The 27,416-nt window shown below is 36.6% G+C and overlaps 1 protein-coding gene across 2 annotated transcripts in view; it reads right to left on the bottom strand.

Annotated features, from left to right (window-relative positions):
* Window positions 1-27,416, bottom strand: part of KCNQ5 (potassium voltage-gated channel subfamily Q member 5) — a 702,995-nt gene that overhangs the window by 89,155 nt on the left and 586,424 nt on the right. The window contains exons 6-10 of one of the 2 annotated variants that reach the window (XM_056818502.1): window positions 26,050-26,160; window positions 15,878-15,973; window positions 9,883-9,977; window positions 5,715-5,741; window positions 700-756 (exon numbers count right to left, since the gene is read on the bottom strand). In XM_056818502.1, coding sequence (XP_056674480.1) covers window positions 700-756; window positions 5,715-5,741; window positions 9,883-9,977; window positions 15,878-15,973; window positions 26,050-26,160 — 386 coding nt within the window. The remainder of the gene's footprint in view (window positions 1-699; window positions 757-5,714; window positions 5,742-9,882; window positions 9,978-15,877; window positions 15,974-26,049; window positions 26,161-27,416) is intronic. The other variant, XM_056818503.1, reaches the window with a different exon arrangement.

Below are 27,416 nucleotides of genomic sequence, written 5' to 3'. Positions count from 1 at the left end.
CAATGTTTTGAGGTAGAAATTTCTGGATTGTCCCTATGAAGCCAAGGAACTAAAAATTAACTTGAGGGGGTGGTGGTGGGGAGAAGAAATCAAGAAAGTACTAGAATCCAACTGACTAAATACGTAGCCTCACACCTCTAAGCCTACACAAGCTGGGTCTAAGGCGATCTCCTCAACAGCAACCAGAAATAAGTATGGGATGTAGATATGGTCCAGCATGCAATATATTCAGAAGTAATGTGGCCGCAGCATGATAATATCACCATCACTGTTCCAGTAAGTCATTTGGGCTTAAAATGAGGTAGTTAGATGCATATGCAATGACTTGTTGAGCCTTTCATATGAATAAGTATCTTCTAAGTTCCTGCCTTGGACACAACTGAGCAGAAAACTCAGCTTACTTCCATCCAGTGCAGCTGGAACAATTTTCCAACTAGATGGACGCGCCAGGGATTGAGAGATAACACCAAGATGGCCATCACTCAATTGCCGCTGTAGTAGATATATCATGACAGGCAACAGGCAACAAGGAAAATTACAAGCAGGTTGAAACCTCTCCCCCCTACTCCCCATGAAGAGAGAGTCCCTAAGAGTCGGGATCTGTAAAGCGCTGAGAGGGAGAGGGAGTATAAACTAATCATGCACCTGATGTTAGTCGGCATTCTCAAAGATCATGTCAATAGACAGGATGCTGGATACCTATGTTTCCGAGACGTGTACATCTTGAAGAGCTTCTGTTTATTACTACAGAGCTTACTAGGAGTGAGGGGAGATAGAGGATCACATTACTAAGCATTTCACTACTAGGAAAGGGCTTAGGTGGTTTTTTTCTTCTTCTACAAATCAAGCCAAATCAGGTTCGTGCTTCTTTTGTAATTCTCCTGTGAATGCAGAGACCACAGAAGCAACAAGCAATACTTTTTCAGTTCTGACACATGAAAGGAAGGCAAGGCCATCTCCAATTAGGTTGGGGAGAGGAGAAAGAGAGGGGAAAGACAAAATTTGGTAGGTGCACACGTCAACTTCCATTTCAAATGAAAATGATCAAATATATCATCAATTACTATGGAGCTATCCTTATTGGTAATAAATATTGACTCAGTCATTTTATTAGCATAGATGAAATAAGAATAATGAAATCTTTCAGAGTGTTTTCAGCAAATATTTATAGAAACCTATATTGAAGATCATAGCAGTTAATTAAAAATTAGTGGCTTGAATTTTTAAAAAAAGCAATTAAGACTTGGGGGTAGTTGGATGGCTCACTGGATCAAGAGCCAGGCCTAGAGATGGGGGGAGGTCCTGGGTTCAAATTTGGCCCCAGACACTTCTTAGCTGTGTGACCTTGGGCAAGTCACTTAACCCCCATTTCTTTGCCCCTACTGCTCTTCTGTCTCAGGACTAATAGTATTGATTCTAAGACAGAAGGCAAGGGCTAAAAAAAAAAGTTATTAGGCCTCATATGTAGTTTCACTGTTTATAGACAGTATCTGGATGTGATCAGTCGTGATTAGGATACATCGTTTATATAGTAGTGTGAATGTTAAAAAGGACCAATCTGTAGAAAAGGAAAAAAAAAGAGGCCCATACTTCTTATTTTTGCAGATATAATAGTTTCTTACAATATTATAATGCAGTGTATGCGTGTCAAAAGAGACAAAATCTCTTCCTGACCAGAAGAAGAGAACTGGAATCAAAAATAATGTTCTTGAAACAAATGAATATTTTGCCAATAAAGACACATTTTGACTAAATATGCAGAAAAAATAAAGGCAGGTCTCATTTAGTCAGGATTCACGTCACATGCAAATCATTCAAAACAATGCCGTTAGAAGAAATAGAAAATGATGAGAAGAAGATATGAGTAGGAGAAATCTGAGGTAGCAGACATTTGGCAATTTTTGAAAAATTCCCAAGACAACAGACCCCCTTCCCCAAGAGCTATACACAACCACCAAAAATATCATGCTTTAGAAAAGGGACTTAAACACATCACAACACATGATTTCACTAAAACAAAGAATATAATTTCTGTTTAAAATTCTAAGACATTTCTTTTTATAACCATTCTCCTGAAGACAGGATAAATCAACTTCTGAAAGATTACTCTCTGAAGGGTTCAAAAGATTTCTATTAATACCTCAAAAACTTTGTTATGAAACTTAATGCAAATTTAAGGCATTTAACTACCTCTTGATTATTGTTGACTATAGAAGACAGGGTAAGCCAGGACACTGAAATCCACAGTTAAGCTCCAAATCTTAGTTTAATTAATAAGAATAAATTTGACCTCCTTCTCAGCTAGTCAAAGTGAATCAGTAGCTAGTAGCAAAACTGCTTTGAGTTTCATGTTTCTCTCTTTTCTTCTTGCTGGAAGGGGTAACAATAAGGTGACAGGGACAAAAAGGTAGGCTAAGCGAGGAAGACTGAAGCATCAGTCCTAAATATCAGGATAACTGGATAATCAACCTCTGAATAATCAAGAGTTGACTGAATAGGAGTTGGGATTCATTGAGGTATATGTATAATTCATGGTAAACAGTTGTCTTTATAAATGCCCATATATAGCAAAATTAGAGCATTTTCTTATCTCTGAATAATTCCAACTAAAAGTATTGAAAAAAACAACATTTTCCATTTATGTGACAATAAGTAGGCTATCTGGGGGGGGGCAGGGGAGGTAGGTGAAATGACAGGGAAAACAAATGGTTGAATGAATAATGCTAAAGTTTTCTCTATGCCCTAGGGAGGTAGGGTAGGTTCAGGGGAATATAGTAGGCAATGATTCACAATGGACCACATAATAAAAAATAAGCCAGCCCAGCAGATAGATACCCTAGGTTCATCCTAGCTCAGCTAACCTGTACTTAAAGGCCATGGCTATTTTCTTGCCAAAGTTGATGCAGATTTTTTTCTTTTGTTGGAAGTTCTGTTGTAAAATTTTAAAATAATATTATTTACATATTTTGTTTTTACGTTGCTTAAGTTTTGCCCTGAATCCCTCATAATTACATGGAGTTATCACCATTTGGGTGTCTCTTAAGCTATTCATTCTTACCTGTTAAATATCTAGTAAGAAGTTTGTTTAAAACATTGTCTTAATAATGAATGATGTGGGGAAAATATTTTCTTACTGCTTCTAAGCATATGATAGAGCAAAAAACATATCTCACCTTTACACATGTCCTAGCCCATTAGAGTATTTACAAATAGGTATACTGTATTATCTGTGTGAGGATGGACTGATAAGTCTGTTCAGGAACAACTGAAATACCAATACTTTTTGAAACAAGCCTCTGACTCCTCAACTATGAATTTGGCCTGCATTTGTAATAAATATTTGTAATATATTAAACAACAAAACCATTAAAAGGCATGCAGGAGACATTCGGGCTCTCAGAACTTGGCTTTGATGATCTATAAAGACAAGGAAAGATGACATAACTAGTTTTTGTCTAAAGTCAGGGCCAATATTCCTAAAGGTTCTTTAGTGGTCTAAATGTTGAACCACTTTTCAGCAGAGCCAATTTGTTCATTTGCAGACACAATATTCTTAAAGTCTGGATTATCAATCTTTAGCCAGTAAAAATTCCCATAAAATCTTTTCTGTAAGTTTAGTTTGGTTAAGGGATCAATTCATCATGAATTTAGGATGATACTTTCCACCTGTCTTCCCCGAGTTTCATTTTCCTCCTCTGTAAAATGGGGATACTTGTAAGATCCACTTCATGTTTGATACAAGATTCAAACATGATAATGATAACATAAGGGATTTTGAAACTCAAAAGGATAGACATAAATTCAGTTATTTATTAAAAGGGCATTTATGAATTAGGTGGAGGGAGTTACATGACATGTCCTTATTCATGTCCTTGTGCACCATTAATTGTGTATTTAGGAAACCAGGACTGTGTTGAGTATATTTAGGGACAGAATTAGTGAATAGGAAAGGTAAAATGGGGGTATATCTCTGAAATTTGCCATTGGGATTTAAAAAAAAGGATTGTCTATCATCTCTTTCTCTACAAAGAGGCTAAGGTGCCTCCAAAATCACACTAGGAAAAAAATGTCACCAATATAAAAAAAAAAAGCTGTGACCTAATTAAAATATCACACTAGGGGGCAGCTAGGTGGCTCAGTGGATTGAGAGGCAGGCTTAGAGTCAGGAGGTCCTGAGTTCAAATATAGCCTCAGACACCTCCTAGCTGTGTGACCCTGGGCACTTAACCTCCATTGCCTAGTCCTTCTTGCTTTTCTGACTTGGAACAACATATAGTATTAATTCTAAGAATGAAGTAAGATTTTTTAAAAATCTCATAACAGAAGGATAATGGTCAGCATGGAATCAAGAGCAAAGGAGAACCAGAGAGTAATCATTTTTCCAGTATTACTGGAAAAAATTGCCCAAGGGAGAAGGTGTTCTGATTTTAATGACCAGATTTAGTTATCTGTAGAGAAATATCACTCAAGTGGAAAAAGGGAATTATTTAAGATACTTTGGCTTGATGGAAATAGCCCTTAAGGCAATCTGTTGTTTGTCTGATTCTATGACAAACAGTTTTCTGATTTGGTCTCCTGAATTGGACTTTCGCATTGGAAGAAATCCCTTGTGGGTAAACAACCAGTTATGGTTATTTTGTCTTTCAGCTATATCTCCCATTGTAAACCATCTAACTGGCATTTTGAATTACTAAGCAAGTCTTTATGAGTTTGGCTGGCATGAGCAGATGTTCCCCTGCCCATTCCCTAAGCTCCTAGTCACTCCTGAATGAAAAGGAAAAAATCAAGTTCCTGAACACAATATAGAACTAAGGACCAGCTAGGAGCCTGTGGGTACCACACCAAGGTAAGCCCATCCTGTGAAACCCTGCAAGGCTTTAAAAGCTCTTGGCCCAGGGCTCTCTGTGGTCAAATGAAGATGCAAGCAGGACATATTTATTTTCATCTGCTTCTAGGCACCCCATAGTCTTAGGTGGTGTGTGCCATCTTGGCTGACCATCTTCCTCAGGCTTATTCCTTCCTAGTGAGTGAGTGCCCTTTATTCCAGATGATTCTTGAGTTCTTCACCTCTACCAAACCTTATGTGTCCCATCTCTATTTCCCACAGGGTTTATGGATCCAGGAATGAAGGAAAAAATTTGTCGAGCACTTACTAGAGGCAAAGCAGTATGTAGCTCTCTTTCATCTAATCTGATAAATTAATCCAAGCTAAGATGTTAATGACTGACAATGAGATAATTTGTTATGTTTCCCTGTAAATAACTGCATTTAAAAGAGCCTCTTGGAGCTTGGGGGCCTTAATTCAGAAGAATTACTCCTGTAGGTGGGCCTCTCAAATCATTCCCGTAGGTAGGTACTTATTTTGCTCACTTGTTAAGCTCTCCATGCTCATGGCTCTTGAAAACAAGTCTTTGCCTTCCCTCTCTAGAGGATCATATTTGAATGGCTGGGCATGATTTCTGCCTGCCAGTGGGGCAGTAAGGAGTTACCAATAGCTGTTCCTCTTTTTTTTTCCCCTCAGAATAGTCTCTGCTCAGCGGAGTGTATAAGGCAGCAGGTGAGTGATCAATGAAACATTTTCAGACAGTCTTGGGAAAGGTCACTTTTAATCATTTTGTATTTGTTGATCGATTTTACTCAGAAGAAACCCATTTAAAACATCCACCAGACATTTGGCTTATAAACAAACATGTAACAAAAGAGAAATCACAAACCTGCTAGATGTTTCCCCTTGGTCTTTCCTTCAGGTGTGGGTGCAGATGGAAGAGAAACAATGATGGTGTCAGTCAGTAATGCATTTAACTGGTTTTACATTTGATACATTCTAAATTGGGAACTTAAGTCAACATTTAAAATAAACCTTTCATGGAAGAAATATTTAAGCAAGTTTCAGAAATGTAATTTCCTTGAAAATGACAATGGCAACTTTAGAACACACACACACACACACACACACAGATACACACTGAGCTGTAGACTGTCAGGCAAACATTTATTTAACAACCACATTGTGTGCAATATACAGCAAGAAATCATAGACCTCCCATTAAGCAAAGTTAGCTGTAATAAGAAATATGGGTTTGATTCAAATAGAATAAGCAGAGACATTTAAAAGGATGCTCATGCCACAGATGTAGCCTGATTTATTTTAGTTCAGCTGTCCTGTTCTTTATCTGGACTCATTAATGTGTGAATGTGTCTCTGGAGCAGTCACTGACTGAACCAGCTTTTCAGCTTTTTTCATCGTGTAAACCATTTGCTAGGAATAAATTAGATCCTTTGGAAATCTATATGAATTCTCCTAGGCTATGATTGAGGAGTAGTTGAATATTTTACAGTAGTAAGTTTGGCTCTAGAAAAATGCATTGGGAACTTAACACATTAGTGGCACCACCAGCTGCCACCTGGTAGGTACCAAAAGGTACAGACCTGATGGTCTACAAGGATGACTGCTATTTCCTGAAACTGCTTGACTTGTTTCAAACAATAACCTTTTCCCTTCCATTTTGTTTCTCTCTGAATATTCTCCCTCTCTTGTTTTAAGAAGGGCCAAGAAAAACATTTTCTCTGCATATTCTTCCTTTCAAACCCATCTCACTCCTGATTCTCTTTGAAATGAGTCACTGCTGCCAGCAGAGGCTTTTGTAAGAGGAATGCCAGTACAGTAAAGCATTAAATTAAAGGAATTAAAGAACTGGCATATCCATGGGTTTAATTAGGGGCAGCACTCACTGCTCTACCCCTAATAGTTGTCTCTTAGCCTCTCCCCACCCCCCTTTTAAAAATCTCTTTCTCCATTCTCTTTTCCCTGGGTATCTGCAGATGTGGAGTATTAGTAGTGAACTTTATCTTCCTGATTCTTCTTCTCTTGAGGTATTATATCCCCAATGAGAAACTTGAAAGGAAAGGAATTCTATGTATAAATATCGCATTTCAACTTCCTTTGAATCATATCTATCTAAAATATGAAGTCTGTATAAAACCAGTCTTTTTAAGAAATGAAGACTTGTCAAACCACAGTAGAGTACATATTTCCCATCTCAGTTACTTACTGGTTTTGTGACCTTGGTCAAGTCATTTATCCTTTCTGGGCCTTAGTTTTCTCATCTGTAAAATTAGGGGGATGGACCTGATGGCAGCTTAGGGTCTTTTTCAGTTAAATCTGTGATTCTGTGCAAAGTCCTAGGAAATTCAAAGTCTAATTAACTGTACCACTGACTGCTGTGTAAGGGTCACTTTTTTTAGTAAATGAGAGTGATACTGTCAGTAATTAAAAACTACAGGAGGTTGCAAATCATTATTTAGGTATTTGTGTAATTCTTCCTACTGTCCCCCAATCGTGTTTGAAGAGAAAACGTAGGAGGTAAGTAGAAAGACAGAGATTATTCAAGTAAAATTACAATATATGCACTAGGAGAATCTAAAATGATATTCCCTATTTAAAAAAATCAGTTTTTCCACATTCCAAAATGTCTTTTTCTAAAACTGCTTGGGGGATGCTGAATAATCACACGTGATAATAAACTATATTTTTGTCACTTCAAAATTCAGTTTTTGGCTTTCCTTCTACCCTTCTCTGTTTAAATTCATGTAGCAAACACTTGTTTGCATAAGTTCCCTCAAGAGGACTAGAAATACATAATGCTTCCAAATTCGACTTATCTTTTCCCCTTCCAAGATTCATACATACCCTAAGGAATTGCTGGCAATTTGTTATGCTCTTTTTTTGTAAAATGTCACAGCTTCTTATAACTGTAATGGTCTGAAACCTTTTCCTGAGGCTTAGTCCTTAATAAAGTGAACCCATATGGATTATATATTTTATATGAGAAGAGAGTATTCATTTAACATGTAGCCATCAATTATCTCTAAGATTCCATCTAGCTCTAAAATCTGTCTATGCATAGAACTGTCCTAGGTGCTGACACTGTACTAGACAGAGCCATCAAGAATCACAGAATTTCAGAGTTATCAAGAATCATAGCTATAATAGCTTTAGAGCTATTAGGGATCTTAGAGATTATTATGGATGAGGAGATTGAGGCCCAGAGAAGTTGTGACAAGCCCAACTCACATTAGCAGAGTCAGGTTTACTTCAAATTCAGATCCTTTAACTCTCAAATTCAGCACTCTTTTTGCTGTACCATAATGCCTCATTTTCAGCATCATTGAGGACTAGTCCCCTATTTTATAGATTTTGAAACACTTGGGCCTGCAGAGAAGAAGAGGGTTGCCTAAACTAAAAAAGTTTATTAGTAGATAAACCCAGAATCAAGTTCTCTTCATTGTCATTTGGGGAAGTGAGGCTCTTTCTGGAATTGGTACAAAAGAGGAAATTTTCATGTTCAAGAATGAAACCCTGGCTATAGCAGTTAGAGCATTAAATGAATTTTATTTGACCATCAAGTTCAGAGTCAAGGTTAGTTTGGGGTTAGAAGAGAAGGTGTTTTAATGTCCTAAACGAGAGAAGCAAAGCAACAATATTTAAACAATTAGAGAACAGACATAACCCATTTCAACCAAACTGGATAAGACTCCATTCAATTCAAGAAACATTTATTGGTTGCCTACTCCATCAATTGCTTAAGTGGTTTTAATTAGTGACTGGCTCAATTTAGCAATAGCCATTTGTCAAGGCTCTATACCTTGGAACCAATCCTGTAATTTTTTGCTAAGCTCTTTGTCAAATATTATCATATTACTTTGATATTTTTGATTGCTAATGATAATACTATAGTAATAATATATTTAATCTGATAGAAAATTCTTTACTCTCACTGTGTACTATAATCAAGTTAAGCCTGTCTTCCTCCTTTTCCTACTTCAACAATTATATTAGTTTGACCTCAAAGTGAAAATCTAAGGATGTGAAGTCTCTTGAAATAATGATATTGGGATGATATTTACTCTAAATGGATCTGGTAGACTTGAATGAGCAGTTAAGTTACTTGACTTTTTTTTAAACCCTTACCTTCCATCTTGGAGTCAATACTGTGTATTGACTGACTATAAGGCAGAAGAGTGGTAAGAGCTAGGCAATGGGGGTTAAGTGACTTGCCCAGGGTCACACAGCTGGGAAGTGTCAGAGGGCAGATCTGAACCTAGGACCTCCCGTTTCTAGGCTTGACTCTCAATCCACTGAGCCACCCAGCTGCCCCCAAGTTACTTGACTTTTGAAAGGAAGTGAGAATCAATATGTAGAATATAAAACTGAGGATCTTTTTATCTTCTTAGTTGCCCTCAGATTGTTGCTGTTATTACGGTATGGAGGCATTGGAAGAAGAGGATAAAACAGTGGAAATAGTGTTCTGTGTATATGTATATATAGATATATATGCATATATAGAGACACATATATGTGTCTCTATATATGCATATATGTGCAGGCATATTAAGTTTTGATTTCTTAATATGATACATACATTGAATATTCTCTGCACATTTTTTTACTATAAATCATTAAAATTCATAGGAGTTCACCACTAAAAAGTTGTTTATATACTATTCTTCATGTCAACATATGAAGAGTTAGCAAAATAAACAGCATACCTACTCATCCACTTATGATTAGTAATATCTTTAGTGAATATTAACAAAAATTGGCCTCATGGATGACTCCAGTGGGCAAAGAATCTAGGATTATGAGTCTGGGCATTGTCCTCTTATAATATTTATTTAGCATCATTGGTATATAGTGATGGATTTTATTGGGTGGATTAAGTCTGGAGTCCAAGTTGCTACAAGTCAGATTTGAAATCCAAAGAGATACACAGAATGAGACAAGCCAAACATTGATGCTCATTAAAAAATGCCCCCCACCAAATGAAAAAACAGGCTTGTACAGACATTGAGCACATCACTAACTTTCAGACTGGTACCTACTTGGTAGGACTGCAGGTATGCAAGGCCTTCAAATGAGGTTTCCAGGTAGCAATGGAAACTGATTTCTCATCAGCTGCATAACTACGCCAAACACACTATGGGCCGGATTCAAAAAAGAACAAAAAAAAGGAAAGAAAGGGGGGAAAAACAAAGCAGAGGGAGCGAGGACAGAACAAAAATGGAAAAACTGATTAGTAAAACAATACACATTAAGGGATTTTGTCCTTATCATTCACAGTCCTGATACATGCCTGAAAGGTTGAAGAATACTTTTATAAAATTGTGAGATAGCTGTTAGGCTTGTTCTTCTGCAGTCAGTCACAGAAATTCATCAAGCATCCTGGTATCAGGAAAGAATAGAAAAGCACAAGAAAACCAACATGATATGATATGAAATAAATTAGAAATTGATTATGGAAAAATTGATTTGACCTAAAACCAATGGCAAAGTTTGTCGTACTAGCTCAAGAAAGAATACCAGGGAAATTTGCAAGACAAAGTCCTTGAAAACCAAAATATGATATAGGAAAAAAACAGACATCCTGAACCCTTTAATCAAAGATCGATTAGACAGCTGCAAATAGCTTTTAAATAGTTTCAGATCCAATTAATAAATAGACATGAATGGTAAATGATTTCAATTTGTGAAATTTCCTGAGGTGGAACTTAACACAATTTTTTTTTGAGGATAAAGATGAAGATAAATAGTGATAATACAAACCAAGACCAAAATTAGAAGAGGGGAAAAGATAGATTCCCCAAGGAATACAGTTTGAGAACACTGAAAGGCTGAAGCTCAGGATTGGCTGTTGGCTCTGCCTACACAATGCCAAAGCTTGATGGAAAATTAAAAAAAAAATAGCTCACCACCCAAAATACATTTGTTATGTAGACAAAGAATCCAAAGGACACGCTAAATTTTTCTTGAGTCTGCTGACTGTGGCAAGAAATAGTTACCTTTTCTAGAAAAATCATCCACTAGAGATTAACTTCCTAGGGATGTTTAATGAGCATTCTTGCTAAATACTTGCCCTGAAAACTGTATAAACTGTATCATGACAAATTGTTTACCCAAACATCTGGGGCAAAATATGTTGTTTCAATCAATATGTCAAATTCATTCTACTTTAAATGACAAGTTCATTTAAACAGATCAGGCCTCTATGTAGTCTCCTTTCAATCATGATTATGAAAACCACAGGTATGCTTCTCAAAGAATAATATCAGTTAATGGGCCCAGTAACCCACAGGAAAAATATTCTAGAACTGATTACTCAAAAATCCCCAAATTATGGGTAATAAAATGAATTGGATATCTAATGCAAGGATGTAAACTGCTTTAGGGGAGCATGACTTGGTACATTGTGACTTGTGACTGGAATGTGGCAACAGAGGGGATACCTTATTCAAGTTAAACCCCAAAAGAGTGGTTAAATAGCATTATCTGTCAAAAAGACATTCTGTGAGGAAATTCAGGAATCAGAGTGAGGAAGCATGGTGGAGCATGACAGAGACTATTTGGGTTCAAATCAGTGACAGGGTAAACAAATAATATTATGATGGGAGTTTACTACAGAATATCTGATCAGAAAGCAGAAATACACAACAAATTAAGAAAACTAATTTCAAATAAGACATGGAAGTCTAGGATCATAGATTTACAGATGGGAGTTACCTCTGAGTAATACAACCCTCTTCATTTTATACTTGAGGAAATAATTCCAGAGATTAAATGCTTTATCCAGAATTTCACAGTAATAAGTGACAGAACCAGATTTGAACCCACAGCCTATCACTCCAGATCCAGCACTCTTTCTGTACTGATTCTAAGGTAAAAGGTAACAGTTTAAAAAAAAAAAAGAGCATGAAACCTAGCTTTTCTATCCAGGTCTATTCTCTCTCTCTCTTTTTTTTTTTGTTTAAACTCTTACTTTCCATCTTAGAATTAATATAGGGCAAGGGCACAAGTAATACTCAATGAAATTGTGAGTTGCTGCAGGAAGGGTGGGTGGAGGGGAAGGAGGGAAATAAAGTGAGTATTGTAACAAAAAAAAAGAAAGAAATTTAAAAAAAAAGAAAGCCAGAATAAGAAAAAAAGAATTAACACAGGGGTTGGTTCCTAGGCAGAAGAGTGATAAGGATTAGGCAATGGGGATTAAATGACTTGCTCAGGGTCAGGTATCTGAGGCCATATTTGAACCCAGGACCTGTCTCCAGACCTGGCTCGCAATCCACTGATCCCCTAGCTGCTCCCAATCAGGTCTATTCTTAACTGCCAATCACTGCCTCCTTCGTTCATCTCTCCTAACCAAAAAAAAAAAATGGTTTTAGAGACACACAGTAAAGAAGAGACTAAGTAGCACCTGTCTTAGGGCTGATGCTGGTTTTTAGTCAAAATGGAAAAGAAGCCAATGACTCATGTACTGACAATTCCCAAAAGACGCACTTTTTCACTCATCATCAGATTTTGGTAGAAGGAACAAACAACATTGAAGGGAAGATTCTAACGCATCTACAAAGGCCAGGTTTACGTGTAGAACAAGATAAAAGGTAGAGTTGCTTGTTATTTGGGACTCTATAGAAAACAATCTTATTCAAATTTCAATACTAATTATATGCATAATTCTGACATAATTTGAGTTTTTTTTTCCCTGGAGAGGATATGAATTGTCCTCATAATTATCACTCTGGCCCCAATGCATTACAGTCTTATTTGGGAAGATACTGTTTTTCAATTCCAATTCAAAAGCTTAGAGTTTTAATAGTCAGCACTTAAGAACTGGGGAGTTAAGTGGTTCAGTGGATAGAGGCAGGAAGACTCATCTTCCGGATCCCAAATCTTTCCCTTACTAACTATGACCCTGTTTGCCTCAGTTTCCTTATCTGTAAAATGAGCTGAAGAAGGAAGTGGCGAACTACTTCAGCATCTCTGCCAAGAAAACCTCAAATGGGTTCGTAAAGGGTTGGACACAATTGAAATGACTGATCAAAAACTTAAGAATTGTGAGACTTTGGCAAATATAAAAAACTTTACAAAGACATACGTTTTCTCCCAAGTTATTTGCTTTTCCTTAAATGAAAAGTTTATTTAAGTCTGGATTTACATGGGCTGTCCACTATGGTGTTTTAGCATTTTTTCCCCCAAAGCTGAAATATAGAATGTTGGTTGCTTCTTGCATGTGCCCTGAGTAAATCTCTTATTTGGATCACCCTCTAGAAAGACAGTGGCTCTGATTTAGAGCAAATTGGATTAGGTTTGGGTTTGTTATTCTAAATACACTGCTGTCCAAGAAAGACTTAGCTGATAAGTAAATGAACAATATGTCAGCACATGAAGCTGGCTTACCAGTCTAGTGCATGGTATAAATTATACAGATGTATAGCATAGATACTAACTTTGGAGCACCAATTCTGGCTAGTGGAAAGAATGATGAACACATTCAAGAATTATGTTTCTATTTATAATTCAACTAATTCATGGAACTGCTTTTTAAAATGAATAGATTCTGACTTGATTTAGGTCTAAAAAATTAAAGGAAATAAAACCTTTTTTGATGGCACGATTTTTTCAAATTTCATGTGTCCTACAAGTCAAGATCATTGACCACTTATATATTAAAAGATTATTAGGGGGGCGGGTAGATTGCTTAGTGAGTTGAGAGTCAGACCTAGAGACAGAATGTCCTGGGTTCAAATTTTGCCTCAGATACTTCCTAGCTGTATGACCCTGGGCAAGTCACTTAACCCCTATTCACTAGCCATTACTACTTTTCTGCCTTGGAAGTAATACTTAGTATTGATTCCAAGAAGGAAGGTAAAGGCTAAAAAAAAAAAGATAATGGGGGAAGCAGTAAAGTTGCCCAATAGTTAGAGCATCAAGCCTAGAAATGGGTAGACCTTAGTTCAAATGTGACCTCAAACACTTTCTAGTTGTATGACCCTGGACGAGTCACTTAACTCTGGTTGCCTAGCCCCTTTCCCTTGTGTTTTTGAGTTGATACTAGGAAAACAAGTAAAGATTTTAAATATATATATATATATATATATATTTATTATTAGTTAATTATAATTAATATGAAAAATAAAAATAATACAATTAACAGAATTAAAATATAAATTTATAGAATTAGAATCAGTATTGGAAGGATTAAGAGAAGGATAATTCACCAGTTTGGTAGCTTTACTTTCCTGATGCCTAATTTATAGCTGTTTTTAAATAAACTTGTGCCCACCTATATTCTCTGTGCGTGGATATAACACAATGCACCCTAGGCTTCCAAGATAGGACCTCTATCCTCAAATGATTGAAAAACAAATAGTTCCCCATGGACGCAAGCTCTTTCCTTTTTCCTCGACTTGCCTATGATCCAGTCAATGTATGTCTATACCTCTACCAGTTTGCCTCAATAACAGTTATTATCAAATGAAAAAGTTCATCTGGGATCCATTTTCCTCCAACAGCTTAGGACATGAGAGGAATGACTCTTGTCAGGCAAAGAGAATGTCATACTTTATTCTCTTTTCATAAGTGTGTCTTGTGATAGATATTCTGGAGTGAAGCAAGATTAAAGGATAGTAGCAGTGAGGAGAATAATTCATTAAGAATATTGAACACACCAAACAACCAATTAAGGCTTTCTTAAGGATTAAGGGATTCCTGGACCCCAGGGCAACTTTTGGAAATAGAAGGAAGGAAATAATTTTCCTTTTCATAACTCCAGACATTGTTTTGGCTCCCAGAGCTCAGAAGCAATTTCTTTTTCCTTCAGTTTAGGAAAGTAGAGCTCTTCTCTCTCTCCCCCACCCCCCCATTTTATTTTGAAACTTGGGAATTTAAAAATGAAGTCAAGTTTTACCTTCACTGGTAATTTAATTGAGTATTACATTTACCTCTGTTTTCCATGCCAACAGGCAACAGGGGAGAACTTGGATTAGAAAAAAAAATCATTCAGTCTCTAGATACAAGCGCTCCTTCCCTGAGCTAATAAAGAGAAGAAAAATGAAGGGTTTCACATTTTCCTCTCTCTCTTTCCCAGCTCAACCTTTGGCAAAGGTACCAATAAGTATCAAAATGGCTAAGAGACTGACAGGAAGAGAAGCCAGACACCTAGAAAAAAATTCACATGTTGGATAATCAACCTCTGTATAATCAAAAGCTGACTGTGTATTACTGGGTCATGAGGGGGAAAAAGAATTTGAGTGGGGAAAAAAGTGTGTTAAATTGTCAACGACGTCCAACAGCAGGCCACAAGCCAGTAAACTATGGATAGCAAAGGAGGGAGAAAAGCATTCCTTTGGCTGTTGAACACAAATTCATAGCCACTGAGAAAGAAGAAATGCTGACTAAAAAGTCATTGCCTCGTGAACTGGCTTCAGTTAAACATCGTGCTTAATTTTTCACTTTCTCCCCAACACTGAATTCCCTCATATTGCCAACCAAAAATGTACTGTCAGCCCGTAAAATGGAATGTCTGTTTCAAGTTACTGTAACAGATGAGAGCAACAGTAATTCAACATAAAAACCTCAAACCTTTACATTCCAACTAAATACATTGTCACCTCAGATCCCTGCCATCCTGCTAGCTAGAAAAAAGTATAATTGAATATGGGGACCAGTGCCATGTTCTGCTCCCTCATTTAATGATCAACTCTGTTTTTCTAAGTTATTAACAAAATAAATTAATTCATTGGGTAAGCCACCCAGAGGCTGCCCTCTGAATGGCTTTATTGGCAAGGCTTTTCATCTGAATGATGCATGAATAAGGCTCTGAAAACATCCATTTTCCTTCTTGGGAAAAAAAAAAAGAACTTAACAAGCCCAAATCCAAGATGTTTTCATGTTATTGTACATTTGGCTCAGGCTTCAGGTTCCTTTAAACAAAATAAAACAAAACAACAATTCTCCAAAACAATGGATCATGAAGACTGTAAATTGTCCCCAGCAAGGACTTAACAAAGACAGATCCTGCTATCTACCTATTACATTGAAATTTACCTGAATTAGGTTGGCAGCTGGATTCCTTCTTTTCTCAAAATGTTTCTGGCGGTGCTGTTCCTGCACTTTTAATGCAAATCCTGAGCCAAGAATACCCTGGAATAAAATACAAAACACAGCCACTTTTGCATTTTTAAAGGACTCTATTAAAAAAGGTGGATATTGGACAATTCAAAAATGATTTTTAATGATGAAATCCTATCCTTAGAGGTCTTCTTCATGGAGCTTTTCCTGATCTTTCCTCTCAGCCACAGGTTGAATTTTCTCTTAGATTTTGCTAGCATACTATTGCCTCTTCCTTATTTATTCAGTTTCACATTCTACTTTGACATCATATTTCTGTATATGGTTAATCTCATTCCCTAGATCATAACATAAATTCTAAGAGGTCACAGACCATGCTTCATGCTTCTTTTTTATCTTCTTTAGTTTCATAGATACCTTATGCATCAGATCTGCTAATAACTAGTGTTTATTGAATTGATTCACATACAAAGCATATTATTTTAAAAAATCCTTACTTTCTGTTTTAGTATCCAAAGCATATTATTTTATTTTATTTTATTTATTTATTTTTTAAGTGAAGCCCCATGCCCAGAAGAAAAATTGTCTAAGTTTATTGTTCACATGAGGGAAACAGTAATTTTACCAGGGAAGAAAATAGGAAAAGTCTTCTCTGAAGTGAAAATGTGATGATGATGCAATGCATATTATTTGAAACAAAATCCTTACTTTCTGTCTTAGTATCAATTCTAAGAAAAGAGCAATAAAGGCTAGACAATGAGGGTTAAATGACTAGCCCAGGGTCACAAAGCTAGGAAGTGTCGGAGATCAGATATGAACCCAGGACCTTCTGTCTTTAGCCCTGGCTCTTAGACTACTGAGCCTCCTAACTGCTGTGTTATGTGCTTTGAAAGAAAAACTGCTTTTTATAGGACCTTGCATGTTACAGGCACTTAAATGCCTTTTGGGATGAATGTTCCACAGAGTTCCCTATATCAATGAATCACAAGTCTAGTCCTATGAAATTCCCAAAGCCAGTTCTTTCCTGTTTTCTCAATGTTCGTTTGCTTCTCTGGCTTCCTTGTTGCTTGGAACTTTGAATGAGGTTTTGAGACTGCCACCATTTCTGTCTTTCAAATGTATTCCTACCTATAGGTCTATAGCTTTGTGCCCATAGATGTTTTGCTTGTTTGGGGACCCACATCTGCTTGTATTTCAGATCATTCTTCTTTAGATTGAGGTCTTATAGGATACTGGTCATCAGATGTAGGCATCCGCCATCCTGCCCTCACCTCTCATTGGCCATGTAGGACAAGATAATTGAGACTACAGGAGACCATGGGGCTAATAGGGTCCTCTGATGATAATAAATTTTGGAGAGGTTTGTTTTCCATTTAATATAAAACCTTTCTACCCATTGGGGATACCAGTTGGCTCCTGGTTCCAGCATTAGCCTACCTCTCAGTCTTATTAATAGAGCATTTTTGAGTCTTTACAAGTCTCCATTTAATGGTCATGGAATTCAAATGTGGATTCTTTTGGGCCTATTCATTTTGTTTGTTTGGTATATAGTCATTAGACATTTATCTACTCAGAAAGAGTTTCCCCTTTGGTTATTGTCTTATAGTTATGACAACAATCTTGCCAAAGTAAAGATGGATCTTTTAATTTACGTTTTCTTTCTTTTTTTTTTTTGGCAGCTGAAAGTATGTTACTGCCAATCACTAAACAATGAGTAATTCACTTAAACTTATAGAATAATATTATAATATATTTTACTATTAATAATAAATTACTATCTCTTTGAGTTGGAATCACTGAAATATATAGGCATATATCAAAAATGGAAATTGTTGTGGTTCTTTTCCACTTTTTTTAGTAGCCCTTTTTAAAAAAAATTATTCTATCCATTCAAGTTTAGCTAAATTCCAGACATTGTGATGATTTGGTTTATCTATTTAAGTTCTATCTTTCTGTCTGTCTTAGTTTCATGCTAATAGCAGTGGAAACCCCAGTCTGAGTCAAATAAGTCTAGCAGGATGCCTAGATTTTACTAAAAAGCCCAGTGTAAATGAATCACAATGAAGGCTTTATGGCTTGCTAACACTTTCCTCTCTACACCCCACTGTGAAGTAGGAAATGCAAGTATTGTTATTTCCATTTTCTTTGTAGATAAGGGAACAGAGGCTAGAGGTTTATATGATTTATTCATTGTTGCACAATTTTTAAATGGGAGAGATAGTCCTTGAATTCAGGTCTTAATAATCCATGTTTAATGTTTCCTCTGCTCCTTAAACACCACTCTGTCTCTTAGAGACCTTCTTTAGACTGACCTTTTTTATAATCAACTTCTTCCTTTTTTTTTTTAATTTTATAGTATTTTATTTGATCATTTCCATGCATTTTTCATTAAAGACAAAGATCATTTTCTTTTCCTCCCTCCCACCCCGACGTGTGATTCCACTGGTATCATATGTGTTCTTGACTTGAACCCATTGCCATGTTGTTAGTATTTGCATCAGAGTGTTCGCTCCGAGTCTTTCCTCTGTCATGTCCCCTCAGCCATTGTAGTCAGGCAGTTGCTTTTCCTTGGTGTTTCTATTCCCTCAGTTTGTCCTCTGCTTTTGGATAGTGTTTTTTTCTCCTTGATCCCTGCAGATTGTGCAGGGACATTACACCACCACTAATGGAGAAGTCCATTACGTTCAATGATACCACAGTGTGTTTGTCTCTGTGTACAATGTTCTCCTGGTTCTGCTCCTCTCGCTCTGCATCACTTCCTGGAGGTTGTTCCAGTTCACATGGAAATCCTCCACTTTATTATTCCTTTGAGCACAATAGTATTCCATCACCAACATATACCACAATTTGTTCAGCCATTCCCCAATTGATGGGCATCCCCTCATTTTCCAATTTTTGGCCACCACAAAGAGCGCAGCTATGAATATTTTTGTACAAGCCTTTTTGTCCATTATCTCTTTGGGGTACAAACCCAGCAGTGCTATGGCTGGATCAAAGGGTAGACATTCTTTTATCGCCCTTTGTGCATCAACTTCTTCCTTTTAATATATGTTGCTAAAGTAATAGCTGTATATTAGGACCTCATTTTATGCAACCAATACATTCTAAGGTGAAAATCATGCATTATAGTGAATCCCCTTATTTAATGCTTCTCAGAATGAGAAATTAATGACTGAGTGAATTGCTATGAGACTTTCCACCACTTAGGAAAATGGCATAAATTTAATGCATAATTCAAAATTTTCATTTTATGTATTTTTCTGCCTTTATTTTTTTTCTGATTGCCTGTTGTATACTTGAATTTGCATATGCAACTTAGTAATAAACAAGGTCCTACTGTATATCAAAATTTGATAATAGAATTGAAGTATTAAATCTAAAAAGAAACTTTTTTTATAAAGCAAAAGAAGATGTATAGATGTATGAAAGTAATCTTTCAGAGTGCTACTCTGACTTAGACATGAACGTAACCCACCCCCCCAACCCAAAACAAAACCTTTCCAATATGGCTAAGATTATTTCTGTAATTCAAAAATTTATGTCTTTTGTTCTTGAAATTTTGGATTGAGACTGTCTCCATTGGAAAAATGAAGACAAACTCAACATGGCACCCATCTAGCAAGTGTCATATGAACAAAGTTACATTTGTGGGCATTGGTTGGAAATCCTATTGACCTTATTCAGGAATAATGAATTTGGCTAGGGTTAGTGCTTGTTAGGTCTTTCCCTCATTAGACTATATAAATCATGACAATTATTAAACTAGGTCTATTCATTGTCTTATCATAGCATTATTCAAATTTTTCTTTCTGTCTTCTTGTTTTCCTTAGTACAGAGCCCTCAGATAGAAGTCTATTAAAATGAGGCTTATTAGGGACTATTAATATTAATAACAATGGGGGCAGCTAAGTTTCACAGTGGACAGAGGGCCAGGCTTGGAATATGGAGGACCTGGATGTGTCTAAATGTGCCCTTAGACACTTCCTAGCTGGGTGACCCCTAACCCTGATTGCCTAGCCCTTATACCTCTTTTGTCTTAGAACTGATACTAAGACAGAAAGAAAGTAAGAATTTAAGAAAAAAAAATGTAATGCAAGCTGACATTTATAGTGCTTAAAGGTTTACAAAGTGCTTTAAGTACATTATTTCATGAGATCCTCAAAAAACCCCTATGAGGTAGGTGCTATTATTATTCCCCATTTCACATATGAGGAAATGGGCTGAGAGAGGTTAAATGAGTGTGACTGGCTCAGGATCATGCAGCTAGGACGTTTTTGGGGCAGGGTTTGAATCAAATTCTTCCTGCTTCCAAGGGTTATGCTCTATCCATCTCACCATCTGGCTGCCTATTGTGATTTAATGTAATGTTATGTTTATAGCAAGTAAATTATTGTACCTTTCATGATCTTGTGTGTTTATACTACTCCTCACTCTTATCAATCTTCCAAGTTTTGTGGATGTCTTAAATGAAACTCAAAAGAGGGTATAGGGACAGCTAATACTAGGGTTATTTTTCATAGTTTTGCTTTATATTTTTTTTTTTGCTCAAACAGTATGGCTATCATAGTGAATCAACACTGATTAAAAGTACTCCATCAATATTTTATTAATTATTTATTTTCCCATCAGTATTAAAGAGAGGGATATGTAAAAATTTTGGGTTAATATTTAGCATGCAATCTGACAGGAGTATGCTGGTAAATGTTTAATAACCAACTTGGGGGAAAATGTAAACACAACACTTCTTTAAGAGTCTTATTAACAGCATCTAGGTGGCACAGTGTTTTGGTCTTAATTCAGGAAGACCCCGAGTTTAAATCTGAACTTAGACACTTACTTGATCCTGGGCAAATCACTTAATCTCTCCTTTAGTTTCCTCTACAATTGGGGAATGAGAAATAAGATAATAATAAGAAATAAACATGACAGAGGATAGACTTTAAATGAACACTCTAATGCAAATACTATCAACAAAGCAATGGGTTCAAATCAAGAAAACATCTAATGCCCAGTGGACTTACGCGTCGGCTATGGGGGGTGGGGGGGAGGAAAAGAAAATGATCTATGTCTTTAACGAATAATGCTTGGAAATGATCAAATAAAATATATTTAAAAAAAATAATAAGAAATAATGAGAAATGAGAATAAGAATAGCACCTATCTCATAGGGTTGAAGTGAGGATCAAGTGGGAAAATATTTGTAAAGTGTTTAGCACAGTGCACAATACCAGACCTGTAACAAATGGGTAATCTCTTTTTTCCCTTTTTCTTCTCTATCACTTCTTAAACTTACCAGGGATTGGCAAACTATGGCCTGAGGCTCAAATCTGTCCAACTGTCTTTTTAAAAATAGCTTTATTTAAAAATGTAAAAACCATCCTTAGATCCCAGGCTGTACAAAAATAGGCAGAGGGGCTTTTCTAGACAATCAACAAGATAATAAATCAAGCCTGGATATGTAGTGTTTGCCTATTTCTAAGGTGTAAATGCTTACAATGAAAATTTAACAACTGACTGTCTCCAACATAGCCCAGGATACAGAGAAGATTTAATAGTTTCCCATCCTGAAATTCATTCTTCCCTGTCTATTTCATAGTGAGAATGGGTTGTCATAAAGAGCATTCCAGTTTATTGAGGGGCGTTGGGAAGGAGGATTGGAGATAGGAGAAATGGAAATGAAATATATCTAGGAGGGTATGTAGGTAGTAACTTCCTCAGCATTAAAGGAAAAGAAGATAAAATAGTGAGAAGACAAGATTCATTCTAAAATGTATTAAAAATGTCAACACATACCTCCAGTTTTCAGTGAAGCTTTACAGTTCAAAGGATACATACAGAAGCTCTAGTGACATTTCTAGCTATTTTGGTTTTTCTAAAAAAGTTGCTTGATTACATCCTTTCATTTGTTCATTCATTAGGTAAAAGAATATTGAACACTATATTGTACGTTTGTGGTGCTCATAGTAACACCTCCTTGCCCTTGCATTGTTGGGGAATAGACGAGTTAGACATAAATAAATTTTCTATGTAACTAAAGTTTAACTCATTAAATACCAATTAAAAATAGTTAAAGTGAGAGGGGGCAGAATGGCATTTTAAATAGAGGGCTGGCCTTCAGGACAGAAAAACCTGGGTTCAAGTTCTGCCTCTGACTATGACCTTTGGCAAGGAAGCTCTCAATGACCCACTTTCCTTTCCTTTCCTTTTTCCTTTCTCCTTTCTTTCCCCCTATCTGTCTGCCTTAGTATCAAAGAAGATCAGCTAAGCTGTCAATTGGGGTTAAGTAACTTGTCCATTGTCACATAGCTAAGGAAGTGTCTGAGGCCACATTTGAACTGAGGTCCTCCCAACTCTGGAACTAGCACTCTCTTGACTGTGCTACCCAGCTGCCTGTGGCCCAGTCTGCTTTCAAAGACTATATTTTACAGATGAGTATTCCTTACACCAACAAAATCTCAGGGCCAAGGCAAATAAAATTAATTAGTTATTTTGGATGAAAGTCTTTCTCAGAGGTATTATATACTTTACTGAATTCTTAAAAGACTTTTCACTTTATTTTTATTTTTTGGAACTGATGATGATCACCCTGAACATAACTGAGCTATTTCTTGATTATGCAGTGTCTTCATTAGGAAGTATTAAGTTACAGAGGACCATTTGTTCCTATCCCAAGTGGTCCAGATTGCTGTGTTTTTTGATTTCTCACATTTATTTTTGTAGGGGTCTTTTGATCCCCTTCCTTGCTGTCAGGTTTTTAGCTGTCACTTTTTTGTTTTCAATGTGTCTATCTTTAGCAGTGTTTTTCCTTTTTGAGTTTTCAACCTATGATATCTGGGAATTGCTAGAATGTTGTAGAATAAAAGAGTAAATAGGCCCTAAGGGAGGGCCCAAGGGCTTCTGTTATGAATAGGAAACATCCAAGGATTGTATCTCATCTATTTTGGTTGCTCAGAGGCCCTTTCTTCCTCTTTCCTGTTTTTCAGTCATGCTCCAGAGAGTTAAGAACAGCAGATAGGCAACCTCGGAATAGGCAGAAAAAAATCTTTCTCTACCTGGATCAGGTAATTAGGAACAGAGGTAGGACATATACTATGTTATGTTATTAGCAACATCAAGGAAAGGGACTGTGTTTTGCTGCCTGTTAATATATTTCAGATGACTGACTTCAAAAAAGCTCAGAGGTATTTGAAATTTTTTTTATGATTCTTGAAATATGTCAAAGAGTTGGGGCTGCCGGGCAAAATGACCTCTGTCTAAGTGAAGGGACAATATCTGTATTATACAAATAAATCAAATGTGTAGAATGCTCTGTTGCCAGTCAAAAACCACTTATTAGACACTTCCTCTGGGGATAAGAAGGCAAAAACAGTCCCTCAAGAAGCTCACATTCTAATGGAGGAGACAACATATAAATACCTTGGTACATAGAACATATATACACAGTAAATGGAAAGAAATCTCAGAAGGGAAGGCACTGTCAGCTGAGGGAGACCAGGAATAGCCTCCTACCGAAGTTGGGACTTGAGTTAAGACTTGAAGGAAGTGGGGTAGCTAGGTAGCCAATAGATAGAGCACCAAACTTGGAGTAAGGAAGACCTGGGTTCAAATCTTACTTCGTATACTTCTTAGCTATGTGACCCCGGGCAAGTCACTTAATCTCAATTGCCTAACCCTTTAGGCTTTAGAATGACTAATTCTAAAATAGAAGGTAAGGATTAAAAAAAAAGATTTGAAGGAAATTAGGAAAATCAGGAATTAGAGGGGAGCAATGAGAGGTATCCCAAGAATGGGAGTCAGCTAGGGCAAAGGCAAGGAGAAGAGATAAGGACTGTTGATGTGGAGAATAATTAGAACAGTGTAGCTGGTTTATTGAGTGAATGAATGGGAATAAAGTAGAAGAACATTAGAAAGGTATTTGTTCAGTCGTTTTACTTATTACTGACTCTTTGTGACCCTATTTAAGGTTTTCTTGGCAAAGATACAGGAATGGTTTGCAATTTTTTTCTCTAGCTCATTTTATATGTGGGGAAATTGAGGCAAACATGTGACTTTCCTGGGGTGAGAAAGTTAATAAGTGTCTGAGGGCAGATTTGAACTCAGGAAGATGAATCTAACTGATTCCAGCCTGGCATTATGGGTGGCTAGGGATCATATTATGAAGAGACTTAATTTTTATTTTAGAGGTAATAGGAGGGGGCCACTGGAGTTTATCGAGTAGGACAGGGAGACATGGTCAGATACAGATTTGAGGAAAAGCATTTTACGGCTGAGAAGACAATGAGTTGAAGTAGGGGGAGAGGAGACGAAGGTAGAAGCAACAAGATAGGACAATAGATTGGGCATGTGTGGTGAGTAGGATTGGAGCTTTCCTTCATATTCCAATTGGTTTTGCACCTTTCTCATGAACTTATCAACTATATTATGGTAATTTTTGTATGTGTCCTAACTTGCTGCTACTACACTATGACTATTACTACCAGTATTGCTTCTAGCATATACACAAGACTTTAAAGTTTATAAAGTGCTTTATAAATATTTCATATTATCCTTACAATTCTGAGATGTAGGTGCTATTTTTTAACCTCATTTTTTGGGTAAGGAAACTGAGGCAGGCAGAGGTTAAGGGACTTGCCCAGGATGATAAGTATCTGAAGCTGAATTGGAAATCAGGTCTTCCTAACTCCAGGTTCATCAGGTCCAGTGCTGGATTCACTGAACTACTTCACTACCTAGGCTTTGTCTAGGGCAGAATTCACCCCTTCTTCTGTTTTCTTTCTCCCTAAATGCACAGCATAATATTTTGACCAAAGTAAGGACTTAAAAATATTTAATGCATTAGTTTTCACATTAACCATCTACTGTGAAATAAGAAATACTGTTTTTTCCATACCTGGAAGAAAAATCTCCTTTGACCTTTACATTTTATATTTTGTTTATGGTGATGCAGAGGTATAAGACAGAAACTAATGGCTAATTCACAACTGGGTCATAGTGACCAGGCTCTTTTCACAGGCACTATTGGGATAAAAGGAGAACCTCTGGAAGAAGCAAAATGATGTAGGTTTTGCCTCCTCAAAACTTTTCTGTCTCCTAGCCTCTCTCCAAGTTAATTTCTGGGCTGTGGTATGAAGTAGGACCTCTGAGCAAACTGGAACTGATATCATTACTTCTGAGCGTGGTTGGAAGGGACAGTTTTTTTTCACATAAGATCTCAGTGATGATGCTCCATGATGCTTATCAAGGGTTGCTAGCTTGTCCCTCTCTATGTTGGTTGGAGGAGGGAAGAAAGTCTAGGGAAGAGGGGAGGGAAAATGAAGAAGTGGAGGGAAGTAAGGCAAAGAGAGACATACTTTTATTAAATATCTTTAAGTAACCAGAGAACAGAATGGTGATCACTGTTTTAGCTTCTACAAAAGAGCTAAACAGAAATATCTAAGACACAGAAAATGTACATGCTTGCCTACCTGCTGACAAAACAGAGACTATGCATTAAGAAAACAGGTGATTGTGACATAAGGAAGAAAATATCTGATATTTTAAACACTTAAAGGTCATACACTTTTAACACCTATGAGTCTATAGCCATAAATATCTAATATATGCTCATCTATAGCAGAGAAGCTGAAATCATAGATTAAACTTGTTAGTGTGTTTTACATGGAACATATAACTTTTTATATCTGTATAGATAATTTAGCATAATAAATAATATAATAATAAACTACAATTTATGAATGGTATGAATAGTTACTATCTGACCATCTCTGAATGATTGTTTGCTCTTAGCCGGACACCTACATAGTATGAAAACCAATGGTTAAGAGACAAAGTAACCCTAACTAAACTGTGAATAACATTGAATCTCTGTAGCTTCCTCAGCATTCTGTGCAGATACCTACCCAGTAGGGCTTAATGAAAGTTAGTGGAAGTTGAAATCTAAGTCATTCATAAAGGTTCAGGATCTCACATTCTCTCTCTCTCTCTCTCTCTCTCTCATCTTTTTTTTAAAGAAAGTTTAAAAAAGTATACCACAGACATATTCCTCTTTGCAAGTGATTTGGATACACATAGATTAAATTATGGAAAGATCAACATTACATTTCCTTAAAGGCTAGTTTTGTCTGCTTGATTTTTGTGAAGATACTCACAGCAGGTAGCGCAAAGAAAGAAATGCCAAGGAGGGCAAACCCTGCAGAAAGCAGTCTTCCGAGCCAAGTTAGGGGAGTTTTGTCTCCGTAGCCAATCGTTGTCAATGTGATCTAAAAACAAAACAAAGCAGAATATGCAACCTAAGTATTCAAGAGGAAATTTAGGAACTGTGTTTGGGAGGTAAAGTTACTTTTCTATTAAATCATTTTTGAAAGCATTTGGTTAGCTCCCTTGATCACAGGGCTTTAATTTTCTGCAACATATAACAGAACAGTTCTTTGAGAAAAAGGAGTAATGTACATGCTCGACCCTCTCTTAACATATGATTTTTGATCTTAGAAAGTATCTCCCAAGAAAGATTATTTAAGTGAGCAGACTTCATTTCTGCCACTGCAAGACTGGCATAGATGGGTAGGTTCAGAGTGAGAAAGGTCCATAATTCATTTATTGAGTTAAGAAAACATCAGTCAAGCCTAGAGATTCCTGTTAAATGTCAGAGCTAAATTTCAAGTTCTATTCTATTAGAAGTTTCAGAATTTATGTCTCTGAGAAATGCAATAATTCATTACACTTTTTATGTAGACTTAATTTAATGTTTTGCTCTGAACTTCTGGAGTTCATCATCATAATAATACATTTCATGACCTGGTCATGACAACATTTTCCAAAAGATTTCATAGTTTGTTATTATATTTCATGTCTTAGCCTAGTAATCACAGAATAGACCTAAAAATACTGACTCATATCTTAAAAAAATAATGACAAGAAACTATATGATCAGAGACATGCTGAGTGTGCCCTATGTTTTTACCTACTCTGCTAAAGGAAATGAATTGATTGCTAAATATTTAGAAGGCATTATACACCAGGCACTGTGCTGAGCACTTGGATTACAAAGAGTAAAGTGAAGATATCCCTATTCTCAAAGGGTTTACATTCTATCAGGGAGACAACATATATACACATATGTAGAAACTGAAAAATAGATATGAGAGTTTTTAGGAAGGAATTCATAAACAGTTGAGATCAAGAAAGAGTTCATGTTGTGCTTGAGTTGAGGCTTGAGGAATATAAAAGTTTAAAGAGAATTAGGTCAGGAGAAAGAGTATTCCAGGCATTGGAGTTAGCCAGTCAGTATAAAGACACAGAGGGGGGAACCAGAGCACGGTATGTGCATAACAGTGTCTAGACAGTGATGGCAAACCTTTTAGAGACTGAGTGCCCAAATTGCTGCATGTGAGCCCCCTGCCTTATCCCAGACAGAGGTGGGAAGAAGTGCTCCAATTGGGCTGCTGGGCAGAAGGGCAGGTGATAGGAGAAATTTCTGTAGGTATGTGTGGAGAGGGGAGGAGAACAGCCTCCTCTG

The sequence above is a fragment of the Monodelphis domestica genome, chromosome 2 (assembly GCF_027887165.1).
Source record: "Monodelphis domestica isolate mMonDom1 chromosome 2, mMonDom1.pri, whole genome shotgun sequence".
Lineage (NCBI taxonomy): Eukaryota > Metazoa > Chordata > Mammalia > Didelphimorphia > Didelphidae > Monodelphis > Monodelphis domestica.
The sequence above is the reverse complement of the archived record's forward strand: the minus strand, read 5'-3'. Positions and strand labels throughout refer to the sequence as shown.